The 23,698-nt window shown below is 41.5% G+C and overlaps 1 protein-coding gene across 3 annotated transcripts in view; it reads left to right on the forward strand.

The window, feature by feature from the left end:
• NIPAL2 (NIPA like domain containing 2) overlaps nt 1-23,698 on the forward strand; it is a 91,194-nt gene that overhangs the window by 43,447 nt on the left and 24,049 nt on the right. For all 3 annotated transcript variants that reach the window (XM_027561463.1, XM_027561464.1, XM_027561465.1), the window contains exons 4-5: nt 1,821-1,880; nt 12,662-12,783. In XM_027561463.1, coding sequence (XP_027417264.1) covers nt 1,821-1,880; nt 12,662-12,783 — 182 coding nt within the window. The remainder of the gene's footprint in view (nt 1-1,820; nt 1,881-12,661; nt 12,784-23,698) is intronic.

Consider the following 23,698-nt stretch of genomic DNA (forward strand, 5'->3'; position numbering starts at 1 on the left):
TTTGGTTTTTGTGTTTGTATTATTGCAAATTCGGATGTTCCCATTGTCTCATGATTCCGGAGGAGGAACAACTCAGATTCAGCTTACCCCACACATCTTAGTAGGTCATGGTTCGGTTGTAAGGTTGAGGGTTAATTAGCATCAGTAATGGGAAAGAGGGTCCTAAATATCACAAGGGTCAACAAATGCAGGAGATCCCACCAACCCTTTTATTTATGTGTTGGGTACTAACTCCTTGGGCTTCCCTGGTGGCTCAGATGGTTAAGAATCCGTCTTTAATTCAGGAGCCGTGGGTTCAATCCCTGGGTCAGGAAGATACCCTGGAGAAGGGAATGGCTACCCACTCCAATATTCATGCCTGGAGAATTCCATGGATGGAGGAGCCTGGTGGGCTACAGTCCATGGGGTCCCAAAGAATTGAACATGACTGAGCAACTAACACACACACACTAACTACATACAAGAGATCTTCAAAAAATAAGACATATCTCAGGACTTCCAGGTCTTATCTCATAAGACATATCTCAGGTCCAGTAGTTAAGAATCTGCCTTCCAATGCAGGGGTTGTGAGTTCAATCCCTGGTCAGGGAACTAAGACTGCACTCACTACAGGGCATGCCACAACTAAGACCCAACACAGCCGAATAAATAGTTTTTAAAAAGACATATCTTAGAATAAAAGAGCCTAAATGTCTTTTGCAGAAAAGAGGCAAAAATAAAAGTCTTATGTAATGAGAAAGCTGTATGAGGGGTAATGACACATACGTGGAGTGGTCAACTCAGTCTGGGAGAATCCAGAGGTGATGCTTGAGTCTAGAGTTGGGTTAAAAGATGGAGGCAGAGATGCATAGGGAACCGCTTATAGAAAATCCTTTAGCATGAAACTCAGTGGTGCTTCTGGGGATTATGATTAATTTAGTGACAGTGGACACTGAATATAGAAGAGATGAAGAGCAAACATGGTAAGGAAATTGTCAGGAGTAAAATCGTGGCTGTCTTTGAATGTTATGCTTAGTAGTTTGGCCTTTGTCCTCTGTATGACAGGAAGCCATTAAGAGGTTTTAAGCTGTGGATTTACTCTTGATTTGCCTCTTAGAAAGATGCCTCTAGTGCTGTGGGGAAGGGGTAGTGAAATGAGAGGCTCCAGAGGGGAGCTGCTACCACCATCTGAGCCTGAGGTGAAGCTGGCCGGAATCGTGACAGAGGGAATGAAGAGGCAGGTGTGGACTTGAGAGACAGTGAAATCCCAACCTAACCGGCCCAGTAGGCTGTTGGGGGAGTCTCGTGAAGGAGAGGGGAGACCGGGAGGAGCCCTCGGGTCCTGGTGCTCAATGGAGGTATCCTTGGAAGAGGGATTTTGGGAGGAGGTAAGGGGAAGTATGTATCAGTTTGAGATATGAAGTTAAGGGGGGTTTTTTGTCCTTTCTTTTTCCCTTCCCTTCTGTCTCTTTCTGCCTTTCCATCCTTCTCTTCTGTCTCTACCTTCCTCCTTCCTTCCTTATTCCCTCCCTCCCTCCCTCTTTTCTTTCTTTCTTTTCTTTTCACTCAGGCATTTAGTCATTCAGTCAGCCTTTATTAAGCCCTCACTGTATACCATGTGCCATCCCGGTCACTGCTGTAGGTTCATTATAAAGCAGGCCCATTTCTGTGAATCCTCAGCCATGAGGGGGACAGAGGCCGTTTCCACGGCCACAGTCACCAGGTGTCTCTGACCAGGACACAGCTAGTCAGACCGGAGACTACTTAACTCCTTTCAAATGGTGTTGCATAATACGTGCTTTTATATTTGGAAACACCTCTAATGGCCATTTTCTTTCTAGGTAGTGCTATTACTTCTGTTATGTTTCTGAGAGAAAATTTGAGAGCCTCGGATTTAATAGGTAAGTAATTATTTAATTCAGATAATTAAAGCTCGATTTGATGAGGAAATAACTAATCCTATCCATTAAAAATGTGTGCTTTAAAAGCAAGGAACAAATTACTGCAATGGATATAGTGTCATCTAGAGGCGAACGTTATTCTGCCTCGGAGTTGCCGTCTGCTCTTTGACATGAAATACGTGCGTCTTCATTGAGGCCGCTGCCCAAGCTATTGACCACAGCAGATCATCATTACAGTATTATTACTATTGTGAATGTTATGAAAAGTTTATGAATGTAATAAAATCCAAGAAAACATCTGTGTTACCTAATAGAGTATTCCACTTCAAACGACATACTTGATAGATTGTTGCATGAAGGGACTGCATGAAAATGAAAACCACATCCAAAAAGTAGATGTACCAATTAACTACCTAATTTTTTGTTAGCCTTTTCCAAAAGTAACATAGAATATTGATCTTCAAAATTTTATTTAGAGGGAATTCCCTGGCAATCCAGTGGTGAGGACCCCACGTACTCACTGCTAAGAATATGGGTTCAATCCCCAGGCAGGAAATTTAAGATCTCATAAGCCGTGCAGTATAGCCAAAAAAAAAATTTTTTTTTTAATTTAGAAATACAGCTATTAATGAAAAATCACAGTAGCCTTACTGGCTGTAAAAAATATTTCTGCTGCACGGCAAAGCCATCACATATTGATTGTATCTTCTACCTCTTGTTGGAAATATCACTGATGAGAAGAATTATAAAAATTCATATTTTCTTCCTTGACAAAATCCTGTCTGAATTACTGCCGACATATGATAATGAGTATGAGAGTTTAGGCACTTTAAATAAAGCCACATCTACTCAGTTCCAAGGAGATCATATTAAAGAAAAAACTGTTTGAGTTTAAATGTGACACCAGTGTTCGTATGTTGAACATTTGTTTCCCTGATCCTGTTTCCCTTGAGCCTAGTGTCTTGAAGTTTTCACTTTTTCTTTTTCCTCCTTGATTTGATTCTGCTAGTAGAGTTTTTTAGTCAACACTGTCAAATTTTCATGGTTAAAATGTTTTTCCAAATGCATTCATATGTGGATTGTGGCTTTTCAAATACATTATTTTCCTATACTCTTTTTTTGTACTATGGTTATGGCCTCATTTGGGGACGTTGTATGGAATCAGAAATAAGAATGAGCAATGCCTGAGTTTTATAGATTAAAGCAATTAGGTCCTACGTTATGTTTCTCATTTATCAAAAGTCTTATGGAAACTTTAAGTCGTTTAATCTTACGTATGTCATCTTTTGTAATTAATGGCTGATTAATGTTTAAATAAATGTAAGGTATTTAATGAAGTAATACAGATGGATATAGAGGAAGTCTTGCCAATTATTATGAACCCTTGTGATAAAACGATGATTAAGACAGAATCCCTGCCTTCAAGTAATATGGTCAATGATCAAATGTATACAAAAATACATTTTTTAAAGCAGAGAATAATATGTATTATAATGCCTGAACCGTTATTTAGAACAGAGTTTCTCAACCTCAGCGCTACTAACATTTTAGGTTGGCTAATTCATCGTGGGGGGACGTCCTGCACATTGTAGTGTGTTTAGCAGCATCTCTTTTGGCCTTTACCCATTAGCTGCCAGTAGCACACTCTGCCCCAGTTATGACAACCAGAAATAACTTCAGACATTGTCAAATCCCCCTTGGTGGGCGGAGGGCAGGCAAAATTGCCTCCGGTTGAGAACCACTGGTTTAAAATAAAGAGAGATTACTCTAGCTAGAAAGCTTAGAGAGGATTTTCTGTAGCACAGATACCTATTCACAGCTGAATAGGACAGGCATGGACCACCTCCCAGCATTTGGAGGATGGCAAACAGAGGGAATAACGTGAGCACTGTTGACAAACGTACGAAAGTCAAGACGAGTTTCTATGTAGTACTGTGCTACAAGCACTGCCAATGAGGATTAGGAGAAAAATCAGTGAAAGTCATAGCTATAGGAAGGAAAGAAATAGAAATAGCAATATGTGCCAGTGATTTGATTATATTCTTAGAAAACCCAAGATCAACTGAACATTACTAAAAGCAGTAAACTAGTTCAACATCAAAGGATATAAAATAAACTCACTCTCAAGGATTCAAAGCTGGATTCAACTTCTGCTATCAACTGTGTGGCCAACGTATTACTTAACTTCTCTAAGCCAGTGTGCTGACAAATACAGAAGACTATTTTAAGGGTCAAATTGGATAATTGATACAAGCACTTTGAGACATGGAAAGCCCTGTTATTAATAATAAAATTATTATTTCTATGATTAACTTCATTCCTAAGAGGTAATACTAAAAATGTAAGAAATAGGAAATACACTCACATACACATGTAATTAAAAAAAACACCTCTATTAATTCTTTGATTCTTTGCTAATTTTTCTTACTTTAAAAATAGCCAAGATTTATTAAATATCTACTTCTCTCAGGTGCTATAAGTGTTTTGCATGAACCGTCTCATTTAAATGTAGGAACATTCATTTATAGATTGGCTTTGTTGTTGTTGGTTAGTCGCTAAGTCATGTCCAACTCTTTTGCAACCCCCTGGACTGTAGCCCACTAGGCTCCTCTGTCCATGGGATTTCCCAGGCGAAAATACTGGAGTGGGTTGCCATTTCCCACTCAAAGAGTTATGTCTTTTTTGCTAAATTACTTAATCCCTTTAAGCCCCAAATTTCCTCATCCTTAAAATGAAGATAGTATTACCTATGTCATAGGATTAAACAAGTATATAAAACTTGTGCATGTAAGACTCTTGGAAGAGGGTTTGTCATGTAATATGTCCTCAATAATGGCCACTATTATTATCATAGCTATTAATACCACCACCCACCACTTTGTGCTATTTCTTTATGAGAGAAAACCTTGATTAGGATATTTTAGTGAACTTTTAATAACATTAAAGTTAACATTTCCTTCAACTCTGAGTTTTTTTGCCTTTTACCTGAATGCTTGGGAAATATTGAGAGCAGGAGGAGAAGGGGACGACAGAGGATGAGATGGTTGGATGGCATCACTGACTCAATGGACATGGGTTTGGGTGGACTCCTGGAGTTGGTGATGGACAGGGAAGCCTAATGTGCTGCGGTTCATGGGGTCGCAAAGAGTCGGACACGACTGAGCGACTGAACTGAACTGAATGCTTTTTGAGCAGGGATTTATCTGTTATCATATTTGTATCATACTGTAGTTAAAAGTGATCAATTTTTGATTAACATCACAGGAATAAGAAAGGATATAGTCACTGATTCCATACCCATGCCTCCGACAGCAATACCGTATGATTATCATGATTTGAGGTGTAATAACCCTTTTCAGGCTTAGGGAAGGACTCTACCCCAACCATCCTCAGTAGTGTCTTAGGTCACATACATTTTCTTGGGACCTATATTGTTGTTGCCTTGAGAAAACTTGGCTTTTTCTGTTAAAAGCTAAAAATGCATTGTTTTTCCTTTACAGGGACTAAAACCAAACAGGGAAAAGAGTAGTTAGTGGCATTTTGTACAAAATTAACATATAAGCATGCTAAAAATTAAATTGTCAAAATGTGTAAAAGAAAATCATTTATTTTTCCCTGCTTCAAGCAAATGAAAGTTTGTTTTTCATGATGGAACAAATGAAGATTTTTTGGACCATGTGGAAACAAGCTGAACTAATTTATTGCCAAATGTTGATCTGTGGCTATGAAGCTTTTCACCACTAACCTCAAAAAAATGACCTCACAAACGCTATGTCTGAAAGAAATCGCCAACTATTATTAATTCAATGACAGGCTTTGGACTGTGCTCTGATTCTTAGTGGATTAATAACTTTAAATTATTGTAATGATTATTTTTCCTCTAAAATGCACCAAAATTCTCTCCCCTTCAATCAGCCAAAACTATAGTATTTCCCCCTCTCTTCCCTTAGTCATCAAAAATACTGAATCTAATAGTCTGTGAGATCCTAGTTGACTTAAGTCCAGATATTGTCATCATAAAAATAAAAATTACATCAGCACTCTCCAGAGACCAGTAACTTGATTATTTCAAGTCACCTATACATGGTTTCCCCATTGATAGAATGTCACGAGATTAATAGTGAGACAAAGACCACTTCCTTCCTTCCTTCTCCCACACCAGAGGTCAGCTTGGTTTGAAGCCAGGACCTAGAATACTAATCTAGCCAAACAAAAATCATTTCTGGTTGAGAGGACAGATTGGCTATTTTGTTTTAAAACTGCCTCAAGAATGGGAGACTTTATGATGGTAGATTCAGAACTATTTAAATTCACTATATTATTTAGATAAGTTAAATAAGCAGGATGACAATATACACCCTACTTAGTTAACTTATTGAAAGGACTGACACTGAAGCTGAAGCTCCAATACTTTGGCCACCTGATGTGAAGAGCTGACTCATTGGAAAAGACCCTGATGCTGGGAAAGATTGAAGGCAAAAGGAGAAGGGGATGACAGAGGATGAGATGGCTGGATGGCATCACCAACTCAATGGACATGAGTTTGAGCAAACTCCAAGAAATGGTGAAGGACAGGGAAGCCTGGCATGCTGCAGTCCACGGGGATCACAAAGAGTCAGACATGACTGATCGACTGAACAACAATACTTTTGAGACTTGCCAATCCAGGGCTTCTTCAGGACTTGCCTGCCTTAAGCCTGAGGAATCTGGAGAGACTATACTGAGGAGAAGGCACCCTTTGGTGTGAAGGAATCCAGTTTATGCTGTGGTGTTTAGTGGTATACCACCACTAAAGCAATAGCTGGACCGCCATTGATCAGGCGGCATATTGCAGTCTCTAAGAAAACCAGACAGTGATGTAGGGTAAGGTCAGGTTAGCTGAATTTTTCAACTCTTGAGGCTATCAGAAGTCCGATCAAGCCAGATTCCAGAAGCTAGCTAAATGGCAGTTAACACTAGCTGGCATTGAGCTGGAGAGTGGGGACACAATTAAAAGCAATTTCAGGTTTTACTTAAGGAGAAGGGTGGGCTGGGAAACTGGATGTCTTTTGAGGAAGAACTCTGCAAGGATTCTAGAATCCAAGGGTTGCGCAGGTGAGGAACTCAGCAGGCTGTAGATGCCGGTGAACAGACGCATCAGAAGGAGCCTGACTATACGCTGTTTTCCCTTCCTCCATCTTTATATGTCAGCCTCCATCCACAAGCATCTATAGGAGACTTTGCAACAGAGCTTCAGTAGCCTCTTGAAACAGAGGCTGTATTCTCACAGCTGGATCCAGTTAAATGTCAGGCATTTCTCAGAGTATAAAATATTCCTCCAAACACTACTTCAGGATGATATAAATGGTCAAATATGTTTAGAAAATATTACAACCATATCCTCCCCAAGGAGATTCACAATGAACACTAACACATTCAGGCTCTCAGGGGTCTTCCAGTAAAATAGCTATTTAAATTTGTTTAACTCACCTCTCTCCAAATAGATTTGAGTTGAAACTTTTTGTGGTGGTGTGTCCCTCTTATGACACTGGGTTCTAGGGAACACCAGTTTGGAGACGCTTTTCTCAAGGAACTTCAGGGCCATTCGGGGCCTTCAGGAACAGCTGCCAGAAGGAGTCCATTCCTTCTGTCCCCTGTGGAGACGCTTCATCCAGCCTCACGTTGTGTTCAGTACAACTCCTGGGGTGCCACTCATTGAGACTACAAGGTGAATGACAGGCTTGTGTAGTCCATTTATCAGCCCCGTTCTGTTATGCATACAAGAGGCAGAAGAGGATAATCATTAAGAACAGGTTACCTAGGGACTTCTCTGGTGGTCCAGTGGTTAAGACTCCACACTCCCAATGCAGGGGGCCCGGGTTTGATCCCTGGTCAGGGAACTAGATCCCACATGGCACAATTAAGACCCAGCACAACCAAGTAGATTAAAAAAAAATATATATATATATACACACATACACACACACATATATAAAAAGAGAGTACGTTACCTAGGTTCCAGTTCAAGCTCTTCACTTAGCCCAGACAAGATAGTTATTCCCTCTGTGATTCAATTTTCTCATATATCAAATACGGCTAGCAATAGTTTAATAGTATCCAATGTTACATATTATACAGTATACACATACTATATGTTGGTATAGTAACATGCAGTATAGTTATTTTTGTAGGCTTTTTGTAAGAAATATTAGTTATGTTTGTATAAAGCATTTAGAGTATGTTAAGTATTAGCTATTACTATTATAGTTCTTATTATCATCACATTTCTGTGTGATGGTGATCATAATGTAACTCTCATGTCAGCCACAATTGTCTATGAAATCTATAGCTTTGGACACGTTGCTTAAAAAGAATGATTACCTTCCCTTGGCATATGCCCTCCCAGTACACCTAGTCTATCTACTCCAAAGAGCAGGGATGAGCCTGTTTCCCTGTTTTGTATATGACAAGTTTATAGGAAGAGATTTTATTAATACTTGTATCAAGCTGAATCTGAAACGCCCACCAGATCATTGTAGATTTTTATGTGACTTCAGTTATATTTGATGAGAAAATGTATTTGGTGCAGGTCTGGGCATAAGGCTGGCGGATGAGCCCACATCCCTATATCATGGATTGTATCCAGCATCCCGTGGTTGACGACCGCCTGCAGCTTACTCACTGCTGCCTGACTGCTCCACCTCTGGACCCTACCAATAGTCAGCTCTCAGTGCTTTGTGTACTGAACAGACGGTTAGGGCTTCCCTGGTGGCTCAGACGGTAAAGCGTATACCTGCAATGTGGGAGACCTGAATGGCTACCCACTCCAGTACTCTTGCCTGGAAAATCCCATGGATGGAGGAGCCTGGTAGGCTTCAGTCCATGGGGTCACTAAGAGTCTGACCCGACTGAGCGACTTCACTCCCTGAGGTCGGCAGTGGGTAGCAAACATATGCTGGTGTTTCTTCCTGTCTGTATTCTGTCAGTTACATCATTTCCTTTCTTCTCTGTTTTTTTAAGACCAACGGAGAGAGGTCTTCACTAGATAATCAGAAAGTGCTGAGTCCTTCCTGCCCTGTCCTTTCATTTTCAAATTGAGTTGTTAACCCTGTACAGACAGCCCCAGGGACACTCCCTCTAGTCATCTCTAGACCAATATTAGAGATACAAGTTTGGATTAATTTCGAAGTTTGACTCAGATGGCCTTTGACCCTTGGCAGTCAGCATCCTAAGTTGCATTTGTCCCAGGGTCCTTTGTCACAGGCCTCCAGATGAGCTTTCAAACATATTCTGCTTCCCAGGATGGCCTCTTCCAGAGCCAAATTCCTGGAGTCTAGCAGGTATGAAAAGTTAATTTGTGCCTAGAAATGAGGAGACTGTGTCACAGAGGGATAAACAACTCACCTGGCCTGTGCAACTAGCAGTAGCAGTGAGATTTTAATTCTGGGGAGCCAGTCTCAGTTCAGATTAGACTCCCACTGTCCAAGTCTGGACTTGAAATTCAACCATGTCCGTGGTCCAAGGGCATGTCAAGTGCTGCTTTCCTTCTTTTGGTATCTTACACTTCCAGAGCACTCCTTTGGGCAAATGGGCCAACAGAAGGTAAACTAGCAAGTTTTCTAAGTCAAAAATGTGTACCTTTCCAAAGATTGGTGGCTTTACTGAAATAAAAATAGTAGGAACTGTGATGTTTCATATTAGCTTTCCAGGTGGCTCAGTGGTAAAGAATCTGCCTACCAAGCTGAAGACACAGGTTCCATCCCTAGGTTGGGAAGATCCCCTGGAGAAGGAAATGGCAACCCACTCCAGTATTCTTGCCTGGGAAATCCCATGGACAGAGGAGCCTAGCGGGCTACAGTCTATGGGGGTCACAAAGAGTCAGACACGATTTAGCAACTAAACAGCAACAGCAACGTGATATTTCATGCCACTTTTAGGAAACGGTGGAATATAAAAATATTTTGCAGAAATTTATTGAAGCAACTGCTAGTGGCTGTCTGCAGCACTTTTAAACACTTATGAAAAATGTGCACATGACTCATGAAGGAGACAGTAAGTCACATAGGAAAATAAAATGATGCCAAAGAAATAAGCAAATAAGAGCAGTTATCCAGAACTGCCTTCCTAGACGTAGGACGTTGCTGAGATTAAAATTATTAGCAAGAAAGAACATGTGACCTCCTGAGCTGCCATAGAGTTACTCACTAGACTTGCAGTGATGTGAGGTTCACGTGAGAGAATACGTGTGAAAAATTACTTTGAAAGGGACCTCGCAAAACCATCAGTCATTACATTTGTTTTTAACAAACTTTGGAAGGCAGAGAAGATCTGCACTGGTGGAAATGGGCACAGGCCGCACGTGAGAGAGCAGAGGTGGGACAGGGAGGGGTGTGTCAGGGTGTGAAACAGGGACCATGCTGGAAATAACGCCGCCTCCATAAATGGAACACTCTGCAGACTCTGAAAGAACGAGGCTGCCCGACATATAACATGAAACGTTTTCCGAGATGTTCTTGGAGTAGAAAAAGATGTTCTGTTAAGTAGGAAAAAAGCAAGATACAGAAAAGTGTGTATGATATGCTAACATCATTCTGTGTAAAAAAATCAAAACGCATGCACTCTCACCCACGCCTGCCTAAAGCGTCTCTGGAAAGAAAATCTCAAGCACCAGCAGCAGTAGCTCACTTTGAGGAGGGGACCTCGTGGGCCACAAGGACGTGAGAAAGAGTTTCCTTTCACTGATCCCTCTTGTATGGCTTTTGAGTTTTTTACTGTACGCATGTGCTATATATTCAAAACTAAAATTTCAGGGTTTTCCCTGCTGGCTCAGCGGTAAAGAATCCACCTGCCAATGCAGGAGACATGGGTTCGATCCCTCATCTGGGAAGATCCCACATGCCGTGCCACAACTATTGAGCCTGTGCTCTAGAGCCTGGGAGCCACAGCTACTGAGCCACTGGCCACAACTGTTGAAGCCCACGTGCCCTAGGGCCCCTCCTCTTGCAGCAAGAGAAGTCACCACAATGAGAAACCCATGCACTGCAACTAAAGAGTAGCCCTCACTTGCCTCAACTGAAGAAAAGCCCACGCAGCTATGAAGACCAGCACAGCCAAAGATAAATAAATGAAAACCAAATTCTTGAAAAATTAAATTTGACACTAGATACAGCTAGATGAGATAAAGAAATAACTGGCAGAGGAACTCAATATAAATAAGAAATTTAGATTTCACAAGAATAGGTTGGAAGTCTCTGAGATTGTGAAATTGTATTCAATGCATTTATTCTGCTTTACTAAGTTTAGAAAGCTGGGTTTTTAAAATATTGCTTCTTCCTAGGAATGTAATATTGGACAATTATCTTATAAGATCTTTGGTTTCTTCTTTTTTTTTTATTTTGGTCAAAGAAAGGACAGACCTGACCAATAATTTTTCCCAAGTTCTTATATATGGTTTTTATTGTTTCCTTTTATTACAATGCTTAATAATGTATATTGTTTTCTTTTTAAAAATTCTCATTAGAAAATAGCTTTTAAAATTGTGTGTATAATTTCTGTCTTCACAAAGTAGTACTGAATAAATTGTTACATTAGAGTAAGCTTATTTTATAGCTCGTACTATACCATGAATAGCTATTATCTAGCTTGTATAAAAAGTCAAATGGATTCTCAGAAACTAGAGTTCAAAACTCTAAATCATTAGGTTGAGAACAATAGGAAATTGATGTCTTCAAATTATGAGATTGTTTAGACAAACCAAATTGTTTCAGGTTGGAGTGTATGCTGGTTGTAAATTATATACACAACAATGATGACCTCAGTGGTGAAACAGGTTGAATTATGTTTTTAAGTTGTGCTACCCAAAAAATGCTACATAAATCAGTTTTTCTCAGGCTGCTAATTATTAATAAATAAGCAGTTTCCAGTGTTATTTGGAAAGCCAAATCCGCTTCTCTGTGGCCACTTCTCCCCCACATTTTCCGTCCCTCCATTATTATAAGTAATGTTAAAGTGATGACAGTAACACATTCCTACATAGGTTTATAATGTGATATTTTACCAAGCTATCCCTGGAATTCTAGATTTTAAATTAGATCAAGTCAATCTGACTCAGAGTCAGCATTCACTTTGTTATTTCTCCTAAAAAGACTCCAAAAAATGACAATGATTATGGTATTCATTTACAAGAGTTTCAAAGTGTAAAATACCCAAGTACGTGTGTGTAAAGGATCCAAGGTGAGTAAGTGCAGAGTGGACCATCAGGTGATGGATTTCCCCACTCTCTGGGCCCTGCCATCTAGATCTAGGTGGATCCAGAGTCATCATGCACTTCCTGATCCACATGGAAACAAGCAGCCAGGTTGGATGTGTTTCCATGTCTTCATATGCATGTGTTCTGATCATCCCCATCTCTGAGGAAAGCTTCTCTGTAGAGGTCAAGATTCATCTTGAAACGACAGAGAAAAATCAGAAGTTATATGCTACCCCATCCATCCTGTGGCCCTTATATTATCCCCTTCTAAAGGTAATGTTGTTGGGTAAATGCGTGAAGTTCTTGGGATGGTTTGATAGATTGTATTTTCATAGGCATCCCTTGGAGAAGGGAAAGGCTACTCACTCCAGTATTCTGGCCTGGAGAATTCCATGGACTATATAGCCCATGGGGTCGTAAAGAGTTGGACATGACTGAGCAACTTTCACTTTCATGACTTTTACAAGTAATGCTCAGTGTATAGGAAATGTTTACATAAACAAAAAGACTTGAATGGCCCTTTTCAACATGGTTTGTCTTTTCAATTTAAAAGGTATGACGTTGGCATTGGCAGGAACATATCTATTGGTGAACTTTGCTCCAAATATAACTCAGGCTATCTCCGCAAGAACAGTACAGTATTACTTTGTTGGCTGGCAGTTCATGATCTACATGGTAAGAATTCTAAAAATTTTACTATCCCAGAAGCGATATTGTCTAGACCACTGGTACATGGAGATGTTGGAGAGCTACTATAATCTTTTCTTCTCAGTGTTAATAACTCATTAAAATGTAAATATACCTGACCAATATTTGAAACACTAAATCAAAAATAGAAGTACCCCTGTTCCCTGGGTATTCTGTCCTTGGGGATAACTTATCACTGGAACAGTTTCCACAATTTATGGAATTTAATCCAGCAAAGTCCAGAGTCACATATTTTAGGACAACTCAAAAAAACAAACAAACAAAAAAAAAACCTCTCTTCCCAAGTCAAAGGAAAGTACCTTAAGATATACTTTACTTCACTGAATTTTATTTAAGGTAGGTATTCTCTTCAAAAAAGCACTCATAGAGACCCATGCAATAGGCTGTCTGAAGAGAAATTAGACAATACTGAGAGGTGGGGAAAAGAAAAAACAGAATGAGCTGATGTAGAAATTGGAAGCCACTAATTGCGATTTTTTAAAAATTTGATGCAATGACTATGTCTGGTGGGTATTAAGAAAGAATGTGATTGAAATACTTGGCCTATAACTTGTTATGGAAGTCAGTTTAGATTGGAAAATAAGAATATTCTAGGAAAGGCAGGCAGGAAGAAGAAAAATTGGGTTGTCTAGATCAGCATTTAACCAAGAACTGAATTGGTAAAATAGTTGTGAATTCAATAAAAAGAATCAAGGCACACAGAATCATACATTTTTAGGGTTAGAAGTGACCTCAAAAAGCTATCGGGCCCAGTGCTCTGCCTTTAAAACAGGTTCAGTTCAGTTCAGTTCAGTTCAGTCACTCAGTCGTGTCTGACTCTGCAACCCCATGGACTGCAGCACACCAGGCCTCCCTGTCCATCATCAACTACCAGATGATGACTTTACTCAAACTCATGTCCCTTGAGTCAGTGATGCCATCCAACCATCTCATCCTCTGTTGTCCCCTTCTCCTCCCACCTTCAATCTTTCCCAGCATCAGGGTCTTTTCAAATGAGTCAGCTCTTCACATAAGGTGGCCGAAGTATTGAAGTTTCAGCTTCAACATTAGTCCTGCCAATGAACACTCAGGACTGATCTCCTTTAGGATGGCCTAGTTGGATCTCCTTGCAGTCCAAGGGACTCTAAAGAGTCTTCTTCAACACCACACACAGTTCAAAAGCATCAATTCTTTGGTGCTCAGCTTTCTTTATAGGCCAACTCTCACATCCATACATGACCACAGGAAAAAACCATAGCCTTGACTAGAAGGACCTTTGTCGGCAAAGTAATGTCTCTGCTTTTCAATATGCTGTCTAGGTTGGTCATAACTTTCCTTCCAAGGAGTAAGCGTCTTTTAATTTCATGGCTGCAAAAACCATCTGCAATGCTTTTGGAGCCTAAAAAAATAAAGTCTAACACTGTTTCCACTGTTTCCCCATCTATTTGCCATGAAGTGATGGGACCAGATGCCATGATCTTCGTTTTCTGAATGTTGAGCTTTAGGCCAACTTTTTCACTCTCCTCTTTCACTTTCATCAAGGGGCTCTTTAGTTCTTCTTCACTTTCTGCCATAAGGGTGGTGTCATCTGCATATCTGAGGTTATTGATATTTCTCCCAGGAATCTTGATTCCAGCTTGTGCTTCTTCTAGCCCAGCATTTCTCATGATGTACTGTGCATATAAATTAAATAAGCAGGGTGACAATATACAGCCTTGACGTGTTCCTCTCCTGATTTGGAACCAGTCTGTTGTTCCAAGCCCAGTTCTAACTGTTGCTTCCTGACCTGCATACAGATTTCTCAAGAGGCAGGTCAGGTGGTCTGGTATTCCCATCTCTTTCAGGATTTTCCACAGTTTATTGTGATCCACACAGTCAAAGGCTTTGGCATAGTCAATAAAGCAGAAATAGATGTTTTTCTGGAACTCTCTTGCTTTTTCCATGATCCAGCAGATGTTGGCAATTTGATCTCTGGTTCCTCTGCCTTTTTGAAAACCAGCTTGAACATTAGGAAGTTCACGGTTCATGTATTGCTGAAGCCTAGCTTGGAAAATTTTGAGCATTACTTTACTAGCATGTGAGATGAGTGCATTTGTGCGATAGTTTGAGCATTCTTTGGCATTGCCTTTCTTTAGGATTGGAATGAAAACCGACCTTTTCCAGTCCTGTGGCCACTGCTGAGTTTTCCAAATTTGCTGGCATATTGAGTGCAGCACTTTCACAGCATCATCTTTTAGGATTTGAAATAGCTCAACTGGAATTGCATCACCTCCACTAGCTTTGTTCATAGTGATGCTTCCTAAGGCCCACTTGACTTCACATTCCAGGATGTCTGGCTCTAGGTCAGTGATCACACCATCGTGATTATCTGGGTCGTGAAGATCTTTTTTGTACAGTTCTTCTGTGTATTCTTGCCACCTCTTCTTAATATCTTCTGCTTCTGTTAGGCCCATACCATTGCTGTCCTTTATCGAGCCCATCTTTGCATGAAATGTCCCCTTGGTATCTCTGATTTTCTTGAAGAGATCTCTAGTCTTTCCCATGCTGTTGTTTTCCTCTATTTCTTTGCATTGATCGCTGAGGAAGGCTTTCTTATCTCTTCTTGTTATTCTTTGGAACTCTGCATTCAGATGTTTATATCTTTCCTTTTCTCCTTTGCTTTTCCCTTCTCTTCTTTTCACAGCTATTTGTAAGGCCTCCCCAGACAGCCATTTTGCTTTTTTGCATTTCTTTTCCATGGGGATGGTCTTGAGCCCTGTCTCCTGTACAATGTCACGGACCTCATTCCATAGTTCATCAGGCACTCTATCTATCAGATCTAGGCCCTTAAATCTATTTCTCATTTCCACTGTATAATCATAAGGGATTTGATTTAGGTCATACCTGAATGGTCTAGTGGTTTTCCCTACTTTCTTCAATTTAAGTCTGAATTTGGTAATAAGGAGTTCATGATCTGAGCCACAGTCAGCTCCTGGTCTTGTTTTTGCTGACTGTATAGAGCGTCTCCATCTTTGGCTGCAAAGAATATAATCAATCTGATTTCGGTGTTGACCATCTGGTGATGTCCATGTGTAGAGTCTTCTCTTGTGTTGTTGGAAGAGGGTGTTTGCTATGACCAGTGCATTTTCTTGGCAAAACTCTATTAGTCTTTGCCCTGCTTCATTCCGTATTCCAAGGCCAAATTTGCCTGTTACTTCCAGGTGTTTCTTGCCTTCCTACTTTTGCATTCCAGTCCCCTATAATGAAAAGGACATCTTTTTTGGGTGTTAGTTCTAAAAGGTCTTGTAGGTCTTCATAGAACCATTCAACTTCAGCTTCTTCAGCATTACTGGTTGGGGCATAGACTTGGATTACTGTGATATTGAATGGTTTGCCTTGGAAACGAACAGAGATCATTCTGTTGTTTTTGAGATTGCATCCAAGTAGTGCATTTCAAACTCTTTTGTTGACCATGATGGCTACTCCATTTCTTCTGAGGGATTCCTGCCCGCAGTAGTAGATATAATGGTCATCTGAGTTAAATTCACCCATTCCAGTCCATTTGAGTTCACTGATAACTAGAATGTCAACATTCACTCTTGCCGTCTCTTGTTTGACCACTTCTAATTTGCCTTGATTCATGGACCTGACATTCCAGGTTCCTATGCAATATTGCTCTTTACAGCATTGGACCTTGCTTCTATCACCAGTCACATCCACAACTGGGTATTGTTTTTGCTTTGGCTCCATCCCTTCATTCTTTCTGGAGTTATTTCTCCACTGATCTCCAGTAGCATATTGGGCACCTACTGACCTGGGGAGTCCCTCTTTCAGTATCCTATCATTTTGCCTTTTCATACTGTTCATGGGGTTCTCAAGGCAAGAATACTGAAGTGGTTTGCCATTCCCTTCTCCAGTGGACCACATTCTATCAGATCTCGCCACCATGACCTGCCTGTCTTGGGTTGCCCCACTGGCATGGTTTAGTTTCATTGAGTTAGACAAGTCTGTGGTCCTAGTGTGATTAGATTGACTAGTTTTCTGTGAGTATGGTTTCAGTGTGTCTGCCTTCTGCTGCCCTCTTGCAACACCTACCATCTTACTTGGGTTTCTCTTACCTTGGGCGTGGGGTATCTATTCACGGCTGCTCCAGCAAGGCGCAGCTGCTGCTCCTTACCTTGGACGAGGGGTATCTCCTCACCGCCACCCTTCCTGACCTTCAATGTGGGATAGCTCCTCTAGGCCCTCCTGCACCCACGCAGCCACCGCTCCTTGGACATGGGGTTGGCCCTCCCTACCGCCGCCCCTGGCCTCGGGCATGGGGTTGGTCCTCCTGGCCAACGCCCCTGACCTCGGACGTGGGGTAGCTCCTCCGGGCCGCCGCCCCTGACCTTGGACTTGTGTAGCTCTTCTCAGCCGTTCCTGCACCGTTGCAGCCTGGCACTCTCGGCCGCTGCCTCGACCTCGGATGTGGGGTAACTCCTCTTGGCCACCGCCCTTCGGGCATGGGGTCCTCCTGGCTTCTGCCCCTGACCTCGGATGTGGGGTAGCTCCTGTCAGCCACACTTAGTGCTCTGGTTGCAGCTGCCCGCCTCATACACTACACACCCTTTAATAAACTAACTGATTTCCCCTCTAAACACCACCAAAAATGTATTCCCCTCTACCCTCTCAGCTCCCAGTCACTCCTCACTCATCATAATGTGGTAGATCCCTCCCCAAGAATTGCTGGATGGAGGTGCTGCATTGGTCCTGATCCTTCTTGCCTTTTGTGCGGCGTTTTCTGACAGCCCACTCTCTTCTCCTGGCGTCGCTCTTGTCCCGGGCTTCTTCAGTTTGTTTTCCCTGTTTCTCTTCCTCTTGTCTGAGCAGTCCATCCCAGGCTCTTGGTGGGCACCTCCTCCCCTTCAACATCCTCTTATCTTTCCATGCTGCACAACCCTTCCAGGGTTTTCTGGAGTGATCTCATTGCCTACTCCACCACCATCATTCTTTAGAAAGACTTTCAAATCCAGACTTGCATCTCCTTCTCAGATCTCTCTTGACCCCAAAGCTATGTTTTCATCTGTCCGCTTATTACCACCGATTCAATGAGTTTGAGCAAACTCCGGGAGAGAGTGAAGGACAGTGAAGCCTGGCATGTTACATTCCAAGGGGTCTCAAAGAGTCAGACACGACTGAGGGGATGAACAACAGCAACGTATTCCTTATTCCTTTTTGGATATCCCATAGAGTCTGCAGGACTAACATCTCAAAAACTGAACTCAATATCTTCTCCCCTAAACTCCCTCCTCTCTTAAATTGGAAGGTTCCCCTTACCCTCATCCTCCAGCAAACTTTAGGAGTGGGCTTTCCAATTCAGAGTAGGCTTCCTCAGGTCTGTCGTACTTTGTCCCCCCTTCCGTCTTTTATCTTCCTACTTTCCACTGTACCCAGTCCTTTAACTATTAAAGCTTTCATCAATCATATCTAAGCACTAGAAGGACTCTGAGTATTTCGTGATAGTCTAGACTTGAAGTCCTACCAACACATTATTATTCTTTGCCTACAGGCAAAACAAATTCTTCATCCGGTAAGAAAAGGGTCACAGAGTCTGTAACCAGAAAATTAAAAGCCTGCACTGAATCCTTTGGAGATTAAAGATGCCTCAAGACTTATTTCCTGGAATAAACAGCATTGTTTGATGATGATGTATTTTATATTGTTTTAATACCAGAGAAAACATTTTAAAAGAACAAATCTACTTTTTTAAGCCTTATAGTTCCACAAAAATGTACGCTGAAGTAATTGCATTTTTCTGTTTTCCAAAGGTAAATCTTAAGTTAATTTATTCACAAATTCATCCAACTAATTTAGTCACCTAGAATATAGAGGAGAATTCCTGAAGCAGGAATTTTACAGTCCTGGGAGAGACTCATATTTCTGTAAAACAATGAAAGTATATTTGAAAATAAATGTCACCAAAAATGCAAATAATTACAGATATTTGTAAGACAGCATAAAATGAACCTTTAATAGAGTCACCTTTGAATAACAATATTGGCATTAGACTCTTAGGGGAATAGATCGATATTATCTTAGTTTATCTCAGTTTGGAATTTAATCCATTATATGTTACATCTCTAAAGACTCTAGAAGTTATCAATTATATACTAAGATCTTGACTTGAAGTTTGGTTTTAAGTCTGTTAACATGTACATGATTAATATTTAATCCTTCATCGTGCCAGGTTCTGTACTTTTTCTGCAAACCATGATTGCAGAGATCATAATGATAGTAATTAAGGCAATTCTTTGAAGAAACGTTCATCTAACTGTTTTTATATTGCATATTATTTATATGGTGGTTGTATTATATCTTGTATTTGTATATTACACCAAGTATAAATACAACACCTGAACTGCCTTTTGAGACTGATCAAATAAGCAGTAAAATGAATGAAAATATTTTACAATCTAAATAAATTTTACATATCTCAAAGGGGGATTGTAAAGTCATATTATCGGAGAAGGCAATGGCACCCCACTCCAGAACTCTTGCCTGGAAAATCCCATGGGTGGAGGAGCCTGGTGGGCTGCAGCCCATGGGGTCGTGAAGAGTTGGACACGACTGAGCGACTTCACTTTCACTTTTCACTGTCCTGCATTGGAGAAGGAAATGGCAACCCACTCCAGTGTTCTTGCCTGGAGAATCCCAGGAACTAGGGGAGCCTGGTGGGCTGCCATCTATGGGGTCTCACAGAGTCGGACACGACTGAAGCGACGTAGCAGCAGCAGCAGCAAAGTCATATTATAGACCAGCTAAGGGCATCTCCTTTAATCATGTGTTTAGCTGTCTCAGGTCAATATCCATCTTCCCTTTAAGGATTACATGAAGTGGGAGCCTCAGAAACAAGGCCCAACCTCTGAGCTGGGACTCTTTGGGGAAGGAAGACAATTTGAGAAGCCTGGTGTCTACTACTCAGAGAGGAATGAAATGTCCTTTGCTCAACCACTAAAACTTACTTTCCCACCTGGTGCTTGCCAAAAAGCAAAAATCAATCAGGTTTTCAAGGTCAAACTAGCTTGGAGAGATGCTGTGAAACATACGTGGCCCCCTGAGAAATTCATCATTTCCGTTAGCACATTAAAAACTAGAAGTCCTTTAGGGAAGAGTTAGATTTAACCTTGTTAATCCTGCCCTGCCCAGGCTTATTTGACCACGAGGCCCTTTTCTCAATGGGCCTTTAGTTGAATAGCAACTATGAATACCTCGGCAGAACCCACATGAGGGGCCGTGGCTCTGAGTCTCAGTTACTCTGTGTTCTTTGGCAGGCTTGATTATGGCTGGCTAATTTTTTTTTTTTTTTTTTGCATACCCAGATTTCCCCACAGACTATTCTCCTTCACAAAATAATCTGCATGGTGCTCATTTTCTCTCCACCAGAAAAAAAATAAGCAGAAGCAGGGGCCCAGCCAGTCGTTTGGTGTGATTTTCTACCCCAAAGCCCATTATTAAGTCAGCCTTTCCGGAAAAAGCGGCTTCAACCCACCAGCAGGTGTTAAAACCTGAAAGGAGAAAACTCTGTTTGTGTAAGCCCTCTGTGTCTGGTGCATGAGGTTCACCTGCTTGGTTGTCTGAATGTAAGAAGCACTCACAGGTCTGCACTCAGACCCACTTCTGCAGCCGAGGTCACCAACCTCACTGAGCAGGTTGAGCCCTGTGCCCGCTCCGACCATGTTGCATCCTTCACCCGGGCTGCAAGCAGCCCTAGACATTGGCAGATGGGGAAGCCCAAGTAGCGAGGTTCAGTAACTTGTCTGAGGTCACATAAATACTAAGTGAAAGAGCCAGAATTCAAAACCAGGTGGACCACTTCTGGGGTACACGCTCCAATTCATTCCCCACCCACCTCCACACAGAATCAATACAGGCTGACCTCCAAGCATCAGACCTTTGTCCAGACTGGGCTTTAGAGAGAATCTTTGCAGAGCCCATTTCTTTTGGACAAGGACACTATATCAAAAGCTACACTTTCAGAGAGAACTTGAGAAGATGAGATGACTGCAGGCTTGGTACTGGGAGTGGGGTTTCCAGTGGTGAAATGTTGTGTATCTCTCTTGTCACACCATCCCATGGACTGCCAGTGCTCTTTTTGCCACTGAAAACAAAGTGATTGTTATTGTTGTTGTTGAGTCGTTAAGTTGTGTCTACTCTTTGTAACCCCATGGATTGCAGCACACCAGACTCCTCTGTCCTTTACTGTCTTCCCAGAGTTTGCTCAAATTCATGTCCATTGAGTTGGTGATGTTAGCTAACCACCTCATCCTCTGCCGAAAACAGGGTGAGGAGTGCCTTTAAATTCAATTAGAGAATGAATCCAGAAAAACCCAGCATCAATTCAGAAAACTCATCCTGAAGATTTTGTTCCTCTGGAAAGACTTCAAGTACCCAAACCTGAATTAGTTTCCTATGTTTCCTATAACCAACTGTCACACAATTTAGTGGCTTAAAACAATGCGATTTTATTTTCTTAACAGTTTTGAAAGTCAGAGATTCAACATGGGTCTCATGGACTAAAATCAAGATATTGGCAGAGCTGTATTCCTTGCTAGCGCCCCTGGGGAAGAATCTGTTTCCTTGCCTTTTCCAACTTCTAGAGGCGGCCAGCATTCCTTGACTTGGGTCTTTCTCATGTTACATCTCTCTCTGACCGCAGCTGGGAAGGTTCTCTGCTTTTAAGGACCCTTGTGACTACTCTGGGCCCACTTGGACAATCCAGGATAATCTCTGCATCTCAAGGTCCATAGCCTTAATCATGTCTGGGAAGCCCCTTTGCTGTGTAATATAACATGCACACAAGTTCCAGAGACCAGGGCATGGACATCTTGAGGTGGGGTGGGACATCACCCTACCTACCAGTGGAAACCCCTCTGAGCCTTGGTATCCTTATCTGTAAAACGAGGATAATAGTAGCGCCCACCTTCTGAGACGGTTGTGAGAATTAAATGAATTTGTACACGTAAAGCCTGTGGAGAGCGTGCACCCTGTGCTGTTATCACTTCTGGCCTCTGAGATAGCAGTGAGCAAAGCTGCTTCTTCTGGGTTGCAGCAACCTGCAGAAGTCACAGCTTCTTTAATACTGAATTTTTGTTCAGAGAGGAGGGAAAATGTTACTAAGAAAAAAATTAACATTAACTCATGCGGCTTGGATATCTTACTCCTGGGAGCTCTGTGATCTCTTGCCACAGGACAGAACCCAGGGGCAAATAACAGTCATTCTGTGAATAACAGAAACTCATATTTTATTGATCTGAAATCATAGAGATGAAGTTTGCAAAAAAAGTCACATGTGATTTTTTTAAACTGATAGCTACCAAAATCCCCCGCAAAAAAATAATCGGCATGCTAACAGGTTGAGCTAACATGCTCTATGCCTTGGTGTAGGAGTGGCTGCCTTCCCTCCAGCCACAAATACCATGATCCCAAAGGCTGCTGGGAGCTGTCTGTAACTGCGTCACGTGAGAAATGGACTCCTCTGGTTGAGGGGAGACCAAGCTGAGAGGGATGTTTCGGTTTTCATGGCAGCTTTCGGGAAGGTGAAGAGATAAGAGTTGAAAAGATTTTGTAGCACAACCTGATTAAATTAAAGGTCTGGCAAATAAGTCCTATAAGAAAAAGTTAAAATAATTGGTTTCATTTGCCAGGAAAAAGACAAGACTAAGGGATGAGTTAATCTTCCGTATTAGATGAAAAGGTTTTAAGTGAGAAAGATATGATCCTGCTGCTTTCCATACCCACAGAGGATTAAAGGGAGAAACAAAGCAATGGGTGAAACCTTGAGTTGGAACAAGAGACATTTGTGTTTATTTAGAAAAGACTCCATGAGTAAAATGCAATCCTGAAAGTAGTGAAATCCCCAACTGCTGGGGTCCAGCCCCGGCTGATCCAGGGTATTAGAAGGAGAGAGAGCTTCAGCGACCTATTTATTTAAATATTCATTAAAGATATAAAGAGTAATAGAATGAGGATAGCTCAGTAGGAAAATTCAGTGGAGAAAAGAGGCTGAGTAGCTTGGTTTACGCAGAAAATCAATATAACCTGTGACACCAGGTTAGCTCTGACCACAGAGGCCGCAGGCACCCTCTTGAATAGAGGAAGGTGCCCCACCTTAGACACCTTCTCTAGTGGGTCTTAGAAGCCCAGGCAAATAAATGGTCGCAGAGGACCTTCGCGCTCCAGATGGAGACTCAGCTGGAAATTGAGGAGGAGAATGACATGGGGAGACCAAGCTTTGGTGAGCAAGGCCCGTAGCTTTATTTTCAACGGGGGTTTTTATACCCTAAGTTACACATAGAGGATAATAGGGGATGCCAAGTCAGCAGTCTTTGATCCTTATCAAAAACCAGGGTTTCTTTCCTGCAAATTTATCGTATACAAATGGTTTAGGTGATTTATATCATCTTCTGGCCAGAAGGCCTATTAACATTTTATGACTCTTGACAAAGACTTATTTTCTCTAAGAGTAATTATTTTAAGGTTTGGCGCCATCTTCCGAAGGTGTTAGATAAAATTGCATTCCTATAAGGTGGATGTGTAATGGGTTTACAACAAAGGAAAGAATTTATTACCTTAAGGATCTAAAGTCGCTAACACTAAGGCCGCTACTTATTTTTTCTACATACCAACTATATTAATTAATACATATTCAAGGATACAATACAGGGGATGTGAAAACTTGGCAACAAGCATTGGTTCATCAATGAAATCTTTTACTAGTTTTATTCGGACAGTTTCTAACTCTCTGAGAGGCTCTAAGCTATTTGAATATCTTAAGCTTCCCATGCCCCTCGAGGCTGGGAGACTGTAAACAATCGTATGCATAGCTGTAGGAGTCCGGGTAAACTTGACAGGCAAGTTAGAGAGCTATCTGAGGGGGCTGGAT

The sequence above is a fragment of the Bos indicus x Bos taurus genome, chromosome 14, assembly GCF_003369695.1.
Source record: "Bos indicus x Bos taurus breed Angus x Brahman F1 hybrid chromosome 14, Bos_hybrid_MaternalHap_v2.0, whole genome shotgun sequence".
Taxonomy (NCBI): domain Eukaryota; kingdom Metazoa; phylum Chordata; class Mammalia; order Artiodactyla; family Bovidae; genus Bos; species Bos indicus x Bos taurus.